The sequence below is a fragment of the Oncorhynchus gorbuscha genome, linkage group LG09 (assembly GCF_021184085.1).
Source record: "Oncorhynchus gorbuscha isolate QuinsamMale2020 ecotype Even-year linkage group LG09, OgorEven_v1.0, whole genome shotgun sequence".
Classification (NCBI taxonomy): Eukaryota; Metazoa; Chordata; class Actinopteri; order Salmoniformes; family Salmonidae; genus Oncorhynchus; species Oncorhynchus gorbuscha.
Genome location: NC_060181.1, coordinates 11,824,751 through 11,843,371, shown reverse-complemented (window position 1 = coordinate 11,843,371; position 18,621 = coordinate 11,824,751). Strand labels below are relative to the sequence as shown.

Sequence of the window (18,621 nt, the reverse complement as noted above, 5' to 3'; positions counted from 1 at the left end):
AAGACAGAGAGAGAGAGTAGACCTAGGGTTTAATGGTCAGACAACAAGACAGAGAGAGAGAGAGAGAGTAGACCTAGGGTTTAAAGGTCAGACGGCAAGACAGAGAGAGAGAGAGAGAGAGAGAGAGTAGACCTAGGGTTTAATGGTCAGACAACAAGACAGAGAGAGAGAGTAGACCTAGGGTTTAATGGTCAGACAACAAGACAGAGAGAGAGAGTAGACCTAGGGTTTAATGGTCAGACAACAAGACAGAGAGAGAGAGTAGACCTAGGGTTTAATGGTCAGACGGCAAGACAGAGAGAGAGAGTAGACCTAGGGTTTAATGGTCAGACAACAAGAGAGAGAGAGAGAGTAGACCTAGGGTTTAATGGTCAGACAACAAGACAGAGAGAGAGAGAGAGAGAGTAGACCTAGGGTTTAATGGTCAGACAACAAGACAGAGAGAGAGAGTAGACCTAGGGTTTAATGGTCAGACAACAAGACAGAGAGAGATAGAGAGTAGACCTAGGGTTTAATGGTCAGACAACAAGACAGAGAGAGAGAGTAGACCTAGGGTTTAATGGTCAGACAACAAGACAGAGAGAGAGAGAGAGAGTAGACCTAGGGTTTAAAGGTCAGACAACAAGACAGAGAGAGAGAGTAGACCTAGGGTTTAATGGTCAGACAACAAGACAGAGAGAGAGAGTAGACCTAGGGTTTATTGGTCAGACGGCAAGACAGAGAGAGAGAGAGAGAGTAGACCTAGGGTTTAATGGTCAGACAACAAGACAGAGAGAGAGAGTAGACCTAGGGTTTAAAGGTCAGACGGCAAGACAGAGAGAGAGAGAGAGAGTAGACCTAGGGTTTAATGGTCAGACAACAAGACAGAGAGAGAGAGAGAGTAGACCTAGGGTTTAATGGTCAGACAACAAGACAGAGAGAGAGAGAGAGAGAGAGTAGACCTAGGGATTAATGGTCAGACAACAAGACAGAGAGTGAGAGTAGACCTAGGGTTTAATGGTCAGACAACAAGACAGAGAGTGAGAGTAGACCTAGGGTTTAATGGTCAGACAACAAGACAGAGAGAGAGAGTAGACCTAGGGTTTAAAGGTCAGACGGCAAGACAGAGAGAGAGAGAGAGAGTAGACCTAGGGTTTAATGGTCAGACAACAAGACAGAGAGAGAGAGTAGACCTAGGGTTTAATGGTCAGACAACAAGACAGAGAGAGAGAGTAGACCTAGGGTTTAATGGTCAGACAACAAGACAGAGAGAGAGAGAGAGTAGACCTAGGGTTTAATGGTCAGACAACAAGACAGAGAGAGAGAGAGAGAGAGAGAGTAGACCTAGGGATTAATGGTCAGATGGCAAGACAGAGAGAGAGAGTAGGCCTAGGGTTTAAAGGTCAGACGGCAAGACAGAGAGAGAGAGAGAGAGAGAGAGAGAGAGAGAGAGAGAGAGAGAGAGAGAGAGAGAGAGAGAGAGGCCACACAGGCCCGTCTACCCTACAGGGGGATCTAGGGGGTCTCAGAGAGTCACCTTTTGTTTATAACGTAAACAACTTGACATACTTCGCATACCTCCCTTTCAGCCATTCTCTTTCTCTGAATTAGCTTCCTGGAAATATACAACAACATAATATATGTGTATAATACAGGTATTACATGTGTATGTCTATAACAAGATGTTCTTCCTGAAATACAAGGAATATGCTGACGTTTCCCCCAAGTACTCAATCTTTTCAGTAAACTGGCTCTCTTCTTCTCCCTCTCTCCCTCTCCCCCTTCTCTCTCTCCCTCTTCCCTCTCTCACCCTCTCCCCCTTCCCTCTCTCCCTCTCTCCCCCTACCCTCTCTCCCTCTTCCCTCTCTCCCTCTCTCCCCCTACCCTCTCTCCCTCTCTCTCCCCCTACCCTCTCTCCCTCTTCCCTCTCTCCCTCTCTCCCCCTTCCCTCTCCCTCCTTCCCTCTCTCTAGCATATTTCAAATCAAATCCAATTTTATCTGGTCACATGCACAAGCCCTTAACCAACAATGCAGTTTTAAGAAAAATATGTGTTAAGTAAAAAATAAGAAATTAAAGCAACAAATAATTAGAGCAGCCGTAAATAACAATAGCGAGGCTATAAACAGGGGGTACCGGGACAGAGTCAATATGCGGGGGCACCGGTTAGTCGAGGTAATTGAGGTAATATGTACATGTAGGTAGAGTTAAAGTGACTATGCGTAGATGATAACAACAGAGAGTAGCAGCAGTGTAAAAGGGGGGGGTGCAACACAAATAGTCTGGGTAGCCATTTGATTAGCTGTTCAGGACTCTTATGGCTTTGGGGGTAGGAGCTGTTGAGAAGACTTCTGGACCTAGACTTGGCTATTCTAGACTCTTTCCAACGAAACCCAGAAGAGGAGAGGAGGTGGTTTAGAGGAGGAAAAGAGCGTATTTGTAATGTAACCCAGAAGAGGAGGTGGTTTAGAGGAGGAAAAGAGCGTATTTGTAATGTAACCCAGAAGAGGAGGTGGTTTAGAGGAGGAAAAGAGCGTATTTGTAATGTAACCCAGAAGAGAAGAGGAGGTGGTTTAGAGGGGGAAAAGAGCGTATTTGTAATGTAACCCAGAAGAGAAGAGGAGGTGGTTTAGAGGAGGAAAAGAGCGTATTTGTCATGTTTTGTCTTATATTGTCTTGTCATTTTGCTTTTCCTTCTGTTCGTTTTCCCCCTGCTGGTCTTTTTAGGTTCGTTCCCCTTTTTCTCTCTCCCTCTCTCTCTCTCTTCTCTCTATCGTTCCGTTCCTGCTCCCAGCTGTTCCTATTCCCCTAATCAATCATTTAGTCTTCCCACACCTGTTCCCTATCTTTTCCCCTGATTAGAGTCCCTATTTCTCCCCCTGTTTTCGGTGTCTGTCCTGTCGGATCCTTGTATATTGTTCACCGTGCTGTGTCTTTGTATCGCCCTGTCGTGTCGTGTTTCCCTCAGATGCTGCGTGGTGAGCAGGTGTCTGAGTCTGCTACGGTCAAGTGCCTTCCCGAGGCAACCTGCAGTTTATTATCGAGTCTCCAGTCTGTTCTCGTGATTACGAGTGGAATTGTTCCTTATGCTTTATTTACCGCTCCAAATTGTCTAGGAGTATTGAAGATTTACTTTACTGGATTAAAGACTCTGTTTTCGCCAAGTCGTTTTTTGGGTCCTCATTCACCTGCATAACAGAAGGATCCGACCAAAGAATGGACCCAGCGACTACAGACGCTCGTAACACTGCCGTCGAGATCCAAGGAGCCATGCTCGGCAGACACGAGCAGGAATTGTCTGCTGCTCGCCATGCCGTGGAGAACCTGGCCGCTCAGCGTCTCGTGCCACCTGTTACTTCCTGGTCTGCCGAGCCTCCGGAACCTAGGGTTAATAACCCACCTTGCTACTCCGGGCAGCCCACGGAGTGCCGCTCCTTTCTCACCCAGTGTGATATTGTGTTCTCTCTCCAACCCAACACATACTCTAGAGAGAGAGCTCGGGTTGCTTACGTCATTTCACTCCTTACTGGCCGGGCTCGAGAGTGGGGCACAGCTATCTGGGAGGCAAGGGCTGATTGCTCTAACAATTACCAGAACTTTAAAGAGGAGATGATTCGGGTTTTTGACCGTTCAGTTTTTGGTAGGGAGGCTTCTAGGGCCCTGGCTTCCCTATGCCAAGGTGATCGATCCATAACGGATTACTCTATTGAGTTTCGCACTCTTGCTGCCTCTAGTGACTGGAACGAGCCGGCGCTGCTCGCTCGTTTTCTGGAGGGACTCCACGCAGTGGTTAAAGATGAGATTCTCTCCCGGGAGGTTCCTTCCAGTGTGGACTCTTTGATTGCTCTCGCCATCCGCATAGAACGACGGGTAGATCTTCGTCACCAGGCTCGTGGAAGAGAGCTCGCGTCAACGGTGTTTCCCTGCTCCGCATCGCAACCATCTCCCTCCTCTGGCTCAGAGACTGAGCCCATGCAGCTGGGAGGTATTCGCATCTCGACTAAGGAGAGGGAACGGAGGATCACCAACCGCCTGTGCCTCTATTGCGGTCTTGCTGGACATTTTGTCAATTCATGTCCAGTAAAAGCCAGAGCTCATCAGTAAGCGGAGGGCTACTGGTGAGCGCTACTACTCAGGTCTCTCCATCTAGATCCTGTACTACTATGTCGGTCCATCTACGCTGGACCGGTTCGGGTGCTACATGCAGTGCCTTGATAGACTCTGGGGCTGAGGGTTGTTTCATGGACGAAGCATGGGCTCGGAAACATGACATTCCTTTCAGAGAGTTAGACAAGCCTACGCCCATGTTCGCCTTAGATGGTAGTCATCTTCCCAGTATCAGATTTGAGACACTACCTTTAACCCTCACAGTATCTGGTAACCACAGTGAGACTATTTCTTTTTTGATTTTTCGTTCACCTTTTACACCTGTCGTTTTGGGTCATCCCTGGCTAGTATGTCATAATCCTTCTATTAATTGGTCTAGTAATTCTATCCTATCCTGGAACGTTTCTTGTCATGTGAAGTGTTTAATGTCTGCCATCCCTCCCGTTTCTTCTGTCCCCACTTCTCAGGAGGAACCTGGCGATTTGACAGGAGTGCCGGAGGAATATCATGATCTGCGCACGGTCTTCAGTCGGTCCCGAGCCAACTCCCTTCCTCCTCACCGGTCGTATGATTGTAGTATTGATCTCCTTCCGGGGACCACTCCTCCTCGGGGTAGACTATACTCTCTGTCGGCTCCCGAACGTAAGGCTCTCGAGGATTATTTGTCTGTGTCTCTTGACGCCGGTACCATAGTGCCTTCTTCCTCTCCGGCCGGGCGCGGGGTTTTTTTTTGTTAAGAAGAAGGACGGTACTCTGCGCCCCTGCGTGGATTATCGAGGGCTGAATGACATAACGGTTAAGAATCGTTATCCGCTTCCCCTTATGTCATCAGCCTTCGAGATTCTGCAGGGAGCCAGGTGCTTTACGAAGTTGGACCTTCGTAACGCTTACCATCTCGTGCGCATCAGAGAGGGGGACGAGTGGAAAACGGCGTTTAACACTCCGTTAGGGCATTTTGAGTACCGGGTTCTGCCGTTTGGTCTCGCCAATGCGCCAGCTGTTTTTCAGGCATTAGTTAATGATGTTCTGAGAGACATGCTGAACATCTTTGTTTTTGTCTACCTTGACGATATCCTGATTTTTTCACCGTCACTCGAGATTCATGTTCAGCACGTTCGACGTGTTCTCCAGCGCCTTTTAGAGAATTGTCTCTACGTGAAGGCTGAGAAGTGCTCTTTTCATGTCTCCTCCGTTACTTTTCTCGGTTCCGTTATTTCCGCTGAAGGCATTCAGATGGATTCCGCTAAGGTCCAAGCTGTCAGTGATTGGCCCGTTCCAAGGTCACGTGTCGAGTTGCAGCGCGTTCTAGGTTTCGCTAATTTCTATCGGCGTTTCATTCGTAATTTCGGTCAAGTTGCTGCCCCTCTCACAGCTCTTACTTCTGTCAAGACGTGTTTTAAGTGGTCCGGTTCCGCCCAGGGAGCTTTTGATCTTCTAAAAGAACGTTTTACGTCCGCTCCTATCCTCGTTACTCCTGACGTCACTAGACAATTCATTGTCGAGGTTGACGCTTCAGAGGTAGGCGTGGGAGCCATTCTATCCCAGCGCTTCCAGTCTGACGATAAGGTTCATCCTTGCGCTTATTTTTCTCATCGCCTGTCGCCATCTGAACGCAACTATGATGTGGGTAACCGCGAACTGCTCGCCATCCGCTTAGCCCTAGGCGAATGGCGACAGTGGTTGGAGGGGGCGACCGTTCCTTTTGTCGTTTGGACAGACCATAAGAACCTTGAGTACATCCGTTCTGCCAAACGACTTAATGCTCGTCAAGCTCGTTGGGCGTTGTTTTTCGCTCGTTTCGAGTTTGTGATTTCTTACCATCCGGGTAGCAAGAACACCAAGCCTGATGCCTTATCCCGTCTTTTTAGTTCTTCTGTGGCTTCTACTGATCCCGAGGGGATTCTTCCTTATGGGCGTGTTGTCGGGTTGACAGTCTGGGGAATTGAAAGACAGGTTAAGCAAGCACTCACGCACACTGCGTCGCCGCGCGCTTGTCCTAGTAACCTTCTTTTCGTCCCTGTTTCCACTCGTCTGGCTGTTCTTCAGTGGGCTCACTCTGCCAAGTTAGCTGGTCATCCCGGTGTTCGAGGCACTCTTGCTTCTATTCGCCAGCGTTTTTGGTGGCCGACTCAGGAGCGTGACACGCGCCGTTTCGTGGCTGCTTGTTCGGACTGCGCGCAGACTAAGTCAGGTAACTCTCCTCCTGCCGGTCGTCTCAGACCGCTCCCCATTCCTTCTCGACCATGGTCTCACATCGCCCTAGACTTCATTACCGGTCTGCCTTTGTCTGCGGGGAAGACTGTGATTCTTACGGTTGTCGATAGGTTCTCTAAGGCGGCACATTTCATTCCCCTCGCTAAACTTCCTTCCGCTAAGGAGACGGCACAAATCATCATCGAGAATGTGTTCAGAATTCATGGCCTCCCGTTAGACGCCGTTTCAGACAGAGGTCCGCAATTCACGTCACAGTTTTGGAGGGAGTTCTGTCGTTTGATTGGTGCGTCCGTCAGTCTCTCTTCCGGGTTTCATCCCCAGTCTAACGGTCAAGCAGAGAGGGCCAATCAGACGATTGGTCGCATACTACGCAGCCTTTCTTTCAGAAACCCTGCGTCTTGGGCAGAACAGCTCCCTGGACAGAATACGCTCACAACTCGCTTCCTTCGTCTGCTACCGGGTTATCTCCGTTTCAGAGTAGTCTGGGTTACCAGCCTCCTCTGTTCTCATCCCAGCTTGCCGAGTCCAGCGTTCCCTCCGCTCAAGCGTTTGTCCAACGTTGTGAGCGCACCTGGAGGAGGGTGAGGTCTGCACTTTGCCGTTACAGGGCACAGACTGTGAGAGCCGCCAATAAACGTAGGATTAAGAGTCCTAGGTATTGTTGCGGCCAGAGAGTGTGGCTTTCCACTCGCAACCTTCCTCTTACGACAGCTTCTCGTAAGTTGACTCCGCGGTTCATTGGTCCGTTCCGTGTCTCCCAGGTCGTCAATCCTGTCGCTGTGCGACTGCTTCTTCCGCGACATCTTCGTCGCGTCCATCCTGTCTTCCATGTCTTCTGTGTCAAGCCCTTTCTTCGCACCCCGTTCGTCTTTCCCCCCCCTCCCGTCCTTGTCGAGAGCGCACCTATTTACAAGGTACGTAGGATCATGGACATGCGTTCTCGGGGACGGGGTCACCAATACTTAGTGGATTGGGAGGGTTACGGTCCTGAGGAGAGGAGTTGGGTTCCGTCTCGGGACGTGCTGGACCGTTCACTGATTGATGATTTCCTCCGTTGCCGCCAGGATTCCTCCTCGAGTGCGCCAGGAGGCGCTCGGTGAGTGGGGGGTACTGTCATGTTTTGTCTTATATTGTCTTGTCATTTTGCTTTTCCTTCTGTTCGTTTTCCCCTGCTGGTCTTTTTAGGTTCGTTCCCTTTTTCTCTCTCCCTCTCTCTCTCTCTTCTCTCTATCGTTCCGTTCCTGCTCCCAGCTGTTCCTATTCCCCTAATCAATCATTTAGTCTTCCCACACCTGTTCCCTATCTTTTCCCCTGATTAGAGTCCCTATTTCTCCCCCTGTTTTCCGTGTCTGTCCTGTCGGATCCTTGTATATTGTTCACCGTGCTGTGTCTTTGTATCGCCCTGTCGTGTCGTGTTTCCCTCAGATGCTGCGTGGTGAGCAGGTGTTTGAGTCTGCTACGGTCAAGTGCCTTCCCGAGGCAACCTGCAGTTTATTATCGAGTCTCCAGTCTGTTCTCGTGATTACGAGTGGAATTGTTCCTTATGCTTTATTTACCGCTCCGAATTGTCTAGGAGTATTGAAGATTTACTTTACTGGATTAAAGACTCTGTTTTCGCCAAGTCGCTTTTGGGTCCTCATTCACCTGCATAACAGTATTTGTAATGTAACCCAGAAGAGAAGGTGGTTTAGAGGGGGAAAAGAGCGTATTTGTAATGTAACCCAGAAGAGGAGGTGGTTTAGAGGAGGAAAAGAGTGTATTTGTAAGGTAACCCAGAAGAGGAGATGGTTTAGAGGGGGAAAAGAAGATGTCAGATTTGGGATTGGCTGCTATTTGATTGGAATGAAAGGCTTTGGGCCAGTAACAGAAAGGGTCACTGGTTGGAATATCCAAGAAAGTGACAAGTCTGTTCTTGTCACAAACGCACACAGACCCACCTCCAGCTCTGTCTCCCAGCGGTTGATGTCCTCTGTGGACTGGTTCAACTTGTCCAACTCCCCCTGTTTACACACAACACACAGGAGACAGGGAGGAGGGAAGGAGGCAAGGATAGGAGAGAGAAAAATGAAGAGGAAGGAAAAGAGAGAGGATAGAGAGCAAAAAGAAAGTGTTGTAGAATTACATGAAATGTGTTTAGAAAAGGCCAAAATACTCCTGTGCTGAGAAAGGACAAGCAAAGTATCTGATCTAGCCTATATAGGTATCTGATCTAGCCTATATAGGTATCTGATCTAGCCTATAACCTAGGTATCTACGCCACTATGTACTGCATTGAACATTCCATTTTGTGAATAGTGATTGTTATATTGTTGTTTTAAATTACGACTATCCCAATCTAATCATCGCATTAGGAATAGTAGGCTATCTTACACACAGTACCAGTCAAAAGTTTGGACATACCTACTCATTCAAGGGTTTTTCTTTATTTTTTAAAACTATTTTCTACCTTGTAGAAAAATACTGAAGACATCAAAACTATGAAATAACACATATGGAATCATGTAATAACCCCCCCCCCCCCAAAAAAAGTGTTAAACAAATCAAAATATATTTTATATGTGTGATACTTCAAAGTAGCCACCCTGTGCCTTGATCACAGCTTTGCACATTCTTGGCATTCTCTCAACCAGCTTCATGAGGTAGTCACCTGGGAATGCATTTCAATTAACAGGTGTGCCTTGTTAAAAGTTAATTTGTGGAATTTCTTTCCTTCTTAATGCGTTTGAACCAATCAGTTGTGTTGTGACAAGGTAGGGGTGGTATACAGAAGTGCCCTATTTGGTAAAAGACCAGGTCCATATTATGACAAGAACAGCTCAAATAAGCAAAGAGAAACGACAGTCTATCAGTACTTTAAGACATGAAGGTCAGTCAATTCTGAAAATTTCAAGACATTTTTAAGTTTCTTCAAGTGCAGTCACAATAAACCATCAAGCGCTATGATGAAACTGTCTCTCATGAGGACCGCCACAGGAATGGAAGACCCAGAATTACCTCTACTGTAGAGGATAAGTTCATTAGAGTTAACTGCACCTCAGAGTGCAGCCCAAATAAATGCTTCACCGAGTTCAAGTAACAGTGTAACTAACGCCTGTCGTCGGGCAGAGTAACAAAATGAAAGCGACCAGTTCTGTCAGGTAACAGAGACTAAACAGAAAATAACTACCCACAAAACACAGGTGGGAAAAAGCTGCCTAAGTGTGATCCCCAATCAGAGACAACGATAGACAGCTGCCTCTGATTGGGAAACATACTCGGCCAAAACAAAGAAATAGACAACATAGAATGCCCAACCCAAATCACACCTTGACCTAACCAAATAGAGAAATAAAACGGCTCTCTAAGGTCAGGGCGTGACAAACAGACACATCTCAACATCAACTGTTCAGAGGAGACTGGGTGAATCAGGCCTTCATGGTTGATTTGCTGAAAAGAAACGGGGAAAAGATGACCAGCTGGCTAAATGGGGAAAAGATGACCAGGAGCTGGATAAATGGGGAAAAGATGACCAGCTGGCTAAATGGGGAAAAGATGACCAGGAGCTGGATAAATGGGGAAAAGATGACCAGGAGCTGGATAAATGGGGAAAAGATGACCAGGAGATGGATAAATGGGGAAAAGATGACCAGCTGGCTAAATGGGGAATAGATGACCAGCTGGCTAAATGGGGAAAAGATGACCAGGAGCTGGATAAATGGGGAAAAGATGACCAGCTGGCTAAATGGGGAAAAGATGACCAGCTGGCTAAATGGGGAAAAGATGACCAGCTGGCTAAATGGGGAAAAGATGACCAGCTGGCTAAATGGGGAAAAGATGACCAGCTGGCTAAATGGGGAAAAGATGACCAGGAGCTGGATAAATGGGGAAAAGATGACCAGGAGATGGATAAATGGGGAAAAGATGACCAGCTGGCTAAATGGGGAATAGATGACCAGCTGGCTAAATGGGGAAAAGATGACCAGGAGCTGGATAAATGGGGAAAAGATGACCAGCTGGCTAAATGGGGAAAAGATGACCAGCTGGCTAAATGGGGAAAAGATGACCAGCTGGCTAAATGGGGAAAAGATGACCAGCTGGCTAAATGGGGGGAAAAGATGACCAGGAGCTGGATAAATGGGGAAAAGATGACCAGGAGATGGATAAATGGGGAAAAGATGACCAGGAGATGGATAAATGGGGAAAAGATGACCAGGAGATGGATAAATGGGGAAAAGATGACCAGGAGCTGGATAAATGGGGAAAAGATGACCAGCTGGCTAAATGGGGAAAAGATGACCAGCTGGCTAAATGGGGAAAAGATGACCAGCTGGCTAAATGGGGAAAAGATGACCAGCTGGCTAAATGGGGAAAAGATGACCAGCTGGCTAAATGGGGAAAAGATGACCAGCTGGCTAAATGGGGAAAAGATGACCAGGAGCTGGATAAATGGGGAATAGATGACCAGCTGGCTAAATGGGGAAAAGATGACCAGGAGATGGATAAATGGGGAATAGATGACCAGCTGGCTAAATGGGGAAAAGATGACCAGGAGCTGGATAAATGGAGAAAAGATGACCAGGAGCTGGATAAATGGGGAATAGATGACCAGCTGGCTAAATGGGGAAAAGATGACCAGGAGATGGATAAATGGAGAAAAGATGACCAGCTGGATAAATGGGGAAAAGATGACCAGCTGGCTAAATGGGGAAAAGATGACCAGGAGATGGATAAATGGGGAATAGATGACCAGGAGATGGATAAATGGAGAAAAGATGACCAGCTGGATAAATGGGGAAAAGATGACCAGCTGGCTAAATGGGGAAAAGATGACCAGGAGATGGATAAATGGGGAATAGATGACCAGGAGATGGATAAATGGGGAAAAGATGACCAGGAGATGGATAAATGGGGAATAGATGACCAGGAGCTGGATAAATGGGGAAAAGATGACCAGCTGGCTAAATGGGGAAAAGATGACCAGGAGATGGATAAATGGGGAATAGATGACCAGCTGGCTAAATGGGGAAAAGATGACCAGGAGATGGATAAATGGGGAATAGATGACCAGCTGGCTAAATGGGGAATAGATGACCAGGAGCTGGATAAATGGAGAAAAGATGACCAGCTGGATAAATGGGGAAAAGATGACCAGCTGGCTAAATGGGGAAAAGATGACCAGGAGATGGATAAATGGGGAAAAGATGACCAGCTGGATAAATGGGGAAAAGATGACCAGCTGGCTAAATGGGGAAAAGATGACCAGGAGATGGATAAATGGGGAATAGATGACCAGGAGATGGATAAATGGGGAAAAGATGACCAGGAGATGGCTAAATGGGGAAAATTACCAGCTGGCTTTCATAATCAATCAAAAACAACACTGTCTGTTGTTTTTGCTGTAAGCTCTTTTCTACAGAAGACTACAAAATAATAAATGAATGACTGGTAAAATATCAACGCCTTTCTGAAACACCATGAGGGTTGTCCTGAACACACAGAAAATATGATTAAGTGGAGAGAACTTAATCTGCGCCTACATCGGGGACAGACTCTTGACCAGATATTTTTTTTAAACTGCACTGTCGGTTAGGGGCTTGTCAGTAAGCATCACACTGAAAGGTGTATTCGGCACATGTGACTAATAACATTTGATTTGATTTGATACAAATGACAATTTTGTGGTCTGAAAGAAAGAGATGGTGGGATGTCCTTACACGTTTAATAAGTGTCACCCAGTCTCTGTCTGAAAGAAACCTAGCAATCAGGGGTTCATCAGACAAACTCTTCCAACCAGATAATGGAAACTTCCTAAAAGACGTTGAATTACGGGCAAAATGTAACCCAGTTATGCAAAATCATCTCAGCAAAAATAAAAAATGGAGAGACGCATGCTCATTACCTTGTTGAAGGGCACACAGAATGAGCTGATACAGATTGTGAGTGAAGATATTCTGGAAGCAATAGTGACTCAAGTAAGAGACTCCAAGTACTTCTCCATTATCTTGGACTGGACACCCGACATTAGTCACCAGGAGCAAATGTCTATTATTCTGAGAAGCGTGGCTTTAAAAAGAAAGCCAGAGATCAAGGAGCACTTCCTCGGGCTTTGTGAATGTTGAGGTTACAACAGGCCTGAATCTGTCCACTGTCATCTTAGATAAGCTGAACGAGCTGAAGATTCCGTTTGAAGATCGCAGAGGGCAAGCTTATGATAATGGGGTCGACATGAAGCTTATGATAATGGGGTCAACATGAAGGGCAAGCACCAAGGAGTACAAGCCAGACTGCTCCAAAAACATCCCAGAGCCGTGTTCATCCCATGTGGAGCACACACTCTAAACCTTGTGTTCATCCCATGTGGAGCACATACTCTAAACCTTGTGTTCATCCCATGTGGAGCAAATACTCTAAATCTTGTGTTCATCCCATGTGGAGCACACACTCTAAACCTTGTGTTCATCCCATGTGGAGCACATACTCTAAACCTTGTGTTCATCCCATGTGGAGCACACACTCTAAACCTTGTGTTCATCCCATGTGGAGCACACACTCTAAACCTTGTGTTCGTCCCATGTGGAGCACACACTCTAAACCTTGTGTTCGTCCCATGTGGAGCACATACTCTAAACCTTGTGTTCATCCCATGTGGAGCACACACTCTAAACCTTGTGTTCATCCCATGTGGAGCACACACTCTAAACCTTGTGTTCATCCCATGTGGAGCACATGCTCTAAACCTTGTGTTCATCCCATGTGGAGCACATACTCTAAACCTTGTGTTCATCCCATGTGGAGCACATACTCTAAACCTTGTGTTCATCCCATGTGGAGCACATACTCTAAACCTTGTGTTCATCCCATTTGGAGCACATACTCTAAACCTTGTCATGCAGATGCTGCCAAATCTTCAAAAGATGCAGTTGCCAACACTCTTCACCTTCTTTTCAGCTGGCACACAAAGATGGAGTGTTTTGAAGAAACACGTGAACATAACTGTGAAGTCATGGAGTGACACAAGATGGGAGAGTAGGCTTCAAAGTGTTCATGCAATCAGATATCTGTCACGCCCAGACCTTAGAGATATTTTTTATTCTCTACTTTGGTTAGGTCAGGGTGTGACTAGGGTGGGCAATCTATGTGTTCTATTTCTTTTTTGGCCAGGTATGGTTCCCAATCAGAGTCTATCGTTGTCTCTGATTGGGGATCATACTTAGGCAGCCTGTTTTTCACCTGAGTTTGTGGGATGTTGTTTTTGCATAGTAGCTGTATAGCCCTGCAGAACTTTATGTTCGGTTTTGTATTTTTAATTATTTTTTTTGTGTTCATTTGAAATAAATGTAAGAAGTTCGCCAACCATGCTGCACGTTGGTCTAATTCATCTCTAAACGATCGTAACAGTATCAGGCTTCTGAGGTTCGGGAGGTATTACTGGACGCCAGACAGACGATCAACGATCCTGTGGCCAAAGTGGAGGCACAAGCACTTGCAGAGGAAGTTGGATCCTACCGCTACTTGATTTGCTGTGTCGTATAGTGTGAGATACTGGCAATGTCAAACAAGGTGAACATGCTCCTCCAATCCGCCTCAATGCAGTTGGATATCATAGTGGATTTAATCTCAAATGCAAAGGCCTCCCTCACTACATACTGGGAAACTGGATTCTCTGAGGCCCAGAGAGCAGCCAAAAGCATTTGTGAAGAAATGAATGTGAAGGCTGTTCTGAAAGAGAAGAGACTGAGTCGTTTTGAGCTATGAGGCTCCTGATGAACCACTGACTGATGCACTGAAAAACCTTCAAGTCAACTACTTCAACATTGTGGTCGACTCTGCTGTGACATCCATGGATGAGAGATTTGAAACACTCAACCAGGTGAAAACCAAATATGGAGCGCTGCCTCTCAAATGTCCAGTGAATCTTTTAAAGGCTCACTGCATAGAAGTTGAAAACACTCAACCTTCAGAGATGACTGTGACATCAGTGGAATGGATCTGGCACACGAGATTCAAAATTTAACTGATCAGCCATCAGATCAGATGACTGCATTTGAGCTGCTTCCATTTCTCTGTGAGAACAACCTGGAGAAACTCTATCCTAACCTTTGGATAGCCCTAAGAATTGCAGTCATCCTACCAGTAACAGTAGCATCAGCAGAGAGGAGATTTTCCAAATGAAAGCTCATCGAAAGCTATCTGAGGTCTTCCATGTCACAGGAACGTTTGAGTGGTCTGGCCATCGGGAGCATAAATCATGAACGTTTGAGTGGTCTGGCCATCGGGAACATAAATCATGAACGTTTGAGTGGTCTGGCCATCGGGAGCATAAATCATGAACGTTTGAGTGGTCTGGCCATCGGGAGCATAAATCATGAACATTATAGTGGTCTGGCCATCGGGAGCATAAATCATGAACGTTATAGTGGTCTGGCCATCGGGAGCATAAATCATGAACGTTATAGTGGTCTGGCCATCGGGAGCATAAATCATGAACGTTTGAGTGGTCTGGCCATCGGGAGCATAAATCATGAACGTTTGAGTGGTCTGGCCATCGGGAGCATAAATCATGAACGTTTGAGTGGTCTGGCCATCGGGAGCATAAATCATAAACGCTTGAGTGGTCTGGCCATCGGGAGCATAAATCATGAACGTTTGAGTGGTCTGGCCATCGGGAGCATAAATAATGAATGTTTGAGTGGTCTGGCCATCGGGAGCATAAATCATGACCGTGGGGAAACACATGTCCTACGATGACATCATTGTGGTGATTTTTGCCTCAAGAAAGTACAGAAGGGGAATATGTTGATGGTAAGATTTGAATTCAAATGTTTACACACTTAGTAACATTTAAGATTGTATGGCAGAAGTGCATTGTGTAAATGACTGTTTAACTATGTGACAGAGTTTCTCAATTTTTTTCCAGATAGACTGGTAGCCATGCTGATGCTGGAAATGCCCAGGCTGTAGAGGGAACCAAAGTGAATCACACAGTTGTAGCGGTTTTATTTTACTATTTTGAGACGTATAGCTGCAGTCATGGCCTTTGGGTTTATGTTTACATTGTATAGACAAAGATAATTGTCTAATATTGTGAGGACTGGACTAATTACCAGGCAGCAGAGCCAAAGCTCTGTTTTATATTTTATTATTTTCTACATTTTATATTTTCTTATTTATGTTAATATTCACTTATATTAAGATTCTATAGAAAATAATATATTCAATAAGTATTGTTTGTTTATACCTCATTCTGTTCTGTATAGGTCTACTTATTCTTAGACCGACAGACGGTCACTGTTTTAAAGGAGGGAGGCTTGTAGTGGAAGCACTAGGGTATCAGGTGTGACCGTGTGGCAATGGCAAATGGTTTACATTGCTCACGGGTCAGGTAGGAGGGCCCCTTAGGAGAATTTTGCTTAGGGCCCCAGAGAGGTCACGACCGGCTCTGGTAGGAACTCCTTCAAGATTGTTGGAAAAGCATTCCACGTGAAGCTGGTTGAGAGAATGCCAAGAGTGTGCAAAGCTGTCATCAACACAAAGGATGCCTACTTTAAAGAATCTAAAATATAAACTACATTTTGATTTGTTTAACACTTTTTTTGTTGTTGGTTACTACATGATTCCATATGTGTTATTTTGTAGTCGTGATGTCTTCACTATTTCACAATGTAGAAAATATAAAGAAACCCTTGAATGAGTAGGTGTGTCCAAACTTTTGACTGGTAATGTACTTGCTTTATTATAATGGTGCGTTTTTTTGGGTGAAAATCAGCTTTCCCAAACTTGAAACCCAATGCGCAGAATATGTTAAAAGGTGATATGGCAAACCTTTACTAAGTCTAGTCTTTTTTTAAGACCACAGAGATCATATATGAAATGAAAAGGGATTATATATGTTTGGGTGTCTTTCTAAAATGATAACTGTCGGCTAATTACTGTACCTGGATCCGGGGGTCAACCACTTCGTCCTCGGGAGATTCACACTCTTCCACTGGCTTGATTCCCTTCTCTAACTTCTCCATTTTGTGGGGGTTCTCAGAACCAGGGTCCTCCGTTAAACACAAAACAAGACCCCCACCGAGATGATACTTTAGCGGCTAGTTGAGTTCAGGCGGTCCGTCGCCTCTTTCTTCACAGGGAGAAGATTCGAGTGTATTCCGTTATAATAGAATAAACACACAGCAGGCTCGCAAACACACGAATATACTACAGACGTCCGGGATAGACAGAAAACGGCAGGAAAGCGTGTCTGTTTGTAGCTCACCACTGAAATGAATCCCAACAGGCGGTTTTGCTGAAAGCAACCTTCCGGACAGAGACAGCGACCGGGAGAGTGAGTGAGTGAGTTTAATGAGAGGAGAGAGCGCGAAACAGCTGTGGAATGAGAGCTCGGATAAAACGAGAGTTGGGTTTAGTGCGTCCTCTGCTGACTACCAAGATGCATGCAGATGTTGTAGTGCGAAGTGACCCAGAGAGCACGGATTTGTTGTGTTGTGTTATCATACAGGAGTAATGAACAAAAGACCTCAAGCTAAACATCTAATGTATATACAAGTTGAGAATAAACCAGCTATCTACTAACGTTTATGTAAGCAGCTTGTTAGCATTTTGTTACAGAAGAACAACAGAATAGATGTTAGTTGTCCGTCAATGAAGTGACATTATTTTCTGTGTTTACTGATGAAACACCATCTGCAAGCCTGCTGAAAAACACGCTGCCGTGGGATGGATGTCGGTGGTGGACGGACACAGTGTGGGTAACGGGTCACTTTATGAGTGCGTGTCCTACGTAACAACTCATTGGAGTGTTGTCACATTAATTGATGAGGTGTCACAGTTGGCTCATGCCAAACATACACACACACACGCGCGCACGCACGAACACATAGGCAATACACATTTCATGAGGGGTCACAGCATTCTCTGAACTGTATGGATGACACTGACAAAGGCTGTGACGTGTATATCTACTCACCCCTGAATGAAATAAATAAATACTAAAAAGAAACCTACAATCTCCAATTTTGAAATTCTATAAAATGTTGGTCGACGCACCTGTTCCCGAACGCATTGGGCACAATAACCCCATGGTTTAATTTAAGTCAAGACTAAGTTCATTCCACTTAAATTAATCAACTTTTTTTGGTAAATGGCTTCCTGGCAAATTGCTTAACTTCAGATGAATTTGTTCTAGACTAGGGAGTCGCAGAGTAAGGTAATGTGAGGACTAACCATTTCATCTTTGTGAAGCCAAATTAGATGAACTATGTGTATTTCGTACTGACCTGAGGATGCTTTTAAAAAACAGGGATGGGAGACTAATACAAACGCATTGATTGGAATTGGAGCAAATAACCTGAACCAAACAATGGACGGAGGTCAAAGAAAACATTCAAAGAATTTTAATGACTGAAAAAAAAACTCTTGAAGCGATTTGTGTCAAAACACCTAAACAAGAAAAAATAATGCCTTTGTTACCTGGCGACAGTCAGCACAGGACACAAACTCTTTTGAGGTTGTTTATTATGTCGAAGCTTAAATAAAAAATTATAATATAGGAGAAAAATCCCTGCAAGGTGAAGTCCCCATAAAGTAACATTCAGTCTAAACCACCATCAAGTGAAATGCATATGTTAGTAAAGTGTATAAAAACAATATAATTACAATACGTACAAAGTGAAATGCATAAAGGGTTGTTTTTGTAGTGGCTCTGCTTTAAATATACTGTCCACGTGATACCCAGTCAGGCCTGGGCAACTCCAGTCCTCGGGGCCTGATTGGTACCACACTTTTCCCCATCCCTAGCAAACACACCTGATTTAAACTAATTGCATTCAAAACTGAAGATCATGATTAGTTTATTATTGGAGTCAGGTGTGTTAGCTTGGGCTTGGGGCCAAAGTGTGACACCAATCAGGCCCCCGAGAACTGGAGTTGCCCAGGCCTACATGGAACACTAGATCCTTATCTCACCCATACAGCAGCTCCAAATGATGTTATCATCGACTCCACATGGAACACTACATCTTAGCAGTTTCAAATTATGTTATCATCAACCCCTGAGAGCACTGGTATTCATCTAGCAAGAAGCTAACATCCTCATGTCAATCAATCTAAAGTAAAGTTGGACTCATGATGAATGTCAACAGCTCTCCAGTGTAATTGCTTGCTCTTACTCTTACACACTGAGCATGCACTATCCCATAACCGTTTGCATACATTATTTCTGGCTCTTTTAAAGGGACAGTGCCATCTAGTGGATATAAAGGAATACAGCTACGTGCTTTTACCACCTGGCTACACCTGGACTAGAGTTTGTAATGAATTCAACTCAAATTAAAAAAGTAAA

General features: G+C 45.4%; 1 protein-coding gene across 13 annotated transcripts in view; it reads right to left on the bottom strand.

The window, feature by feature from the left end:
* Positions 1-16,626, bottom strand: part of LOC124043169 (SH3 domain-binding protein 5-like) — a 49,545-nt gene extending 32,919 nt beyond the window's left edge. For all 13 annotated transcript variants that reach the window (XM_046361428.1, XM_046361434.1, XM_046361429.1 and 10 more), the window contains exons 1-2: positions 16,214-16,626; positions 8,237-8,299 (exon numbers count right to left, since the gene is read on the bottom strand). In XM_046361428.1, the coding sequence (XP_046217384.1) occupies positions 8,237-8,299; positions 16,214-16,294 (144 nt within the window). In that variant the 5' untranslated portion in view covers positions 16,295-16,626. The remainder of the gene's footprint in view (positions 1-8,236; positions 8,300-16,213) is intronic.
* Between the last annotated feature and the right edge of the window lie 1,995 nt (positions 16,627-18,621).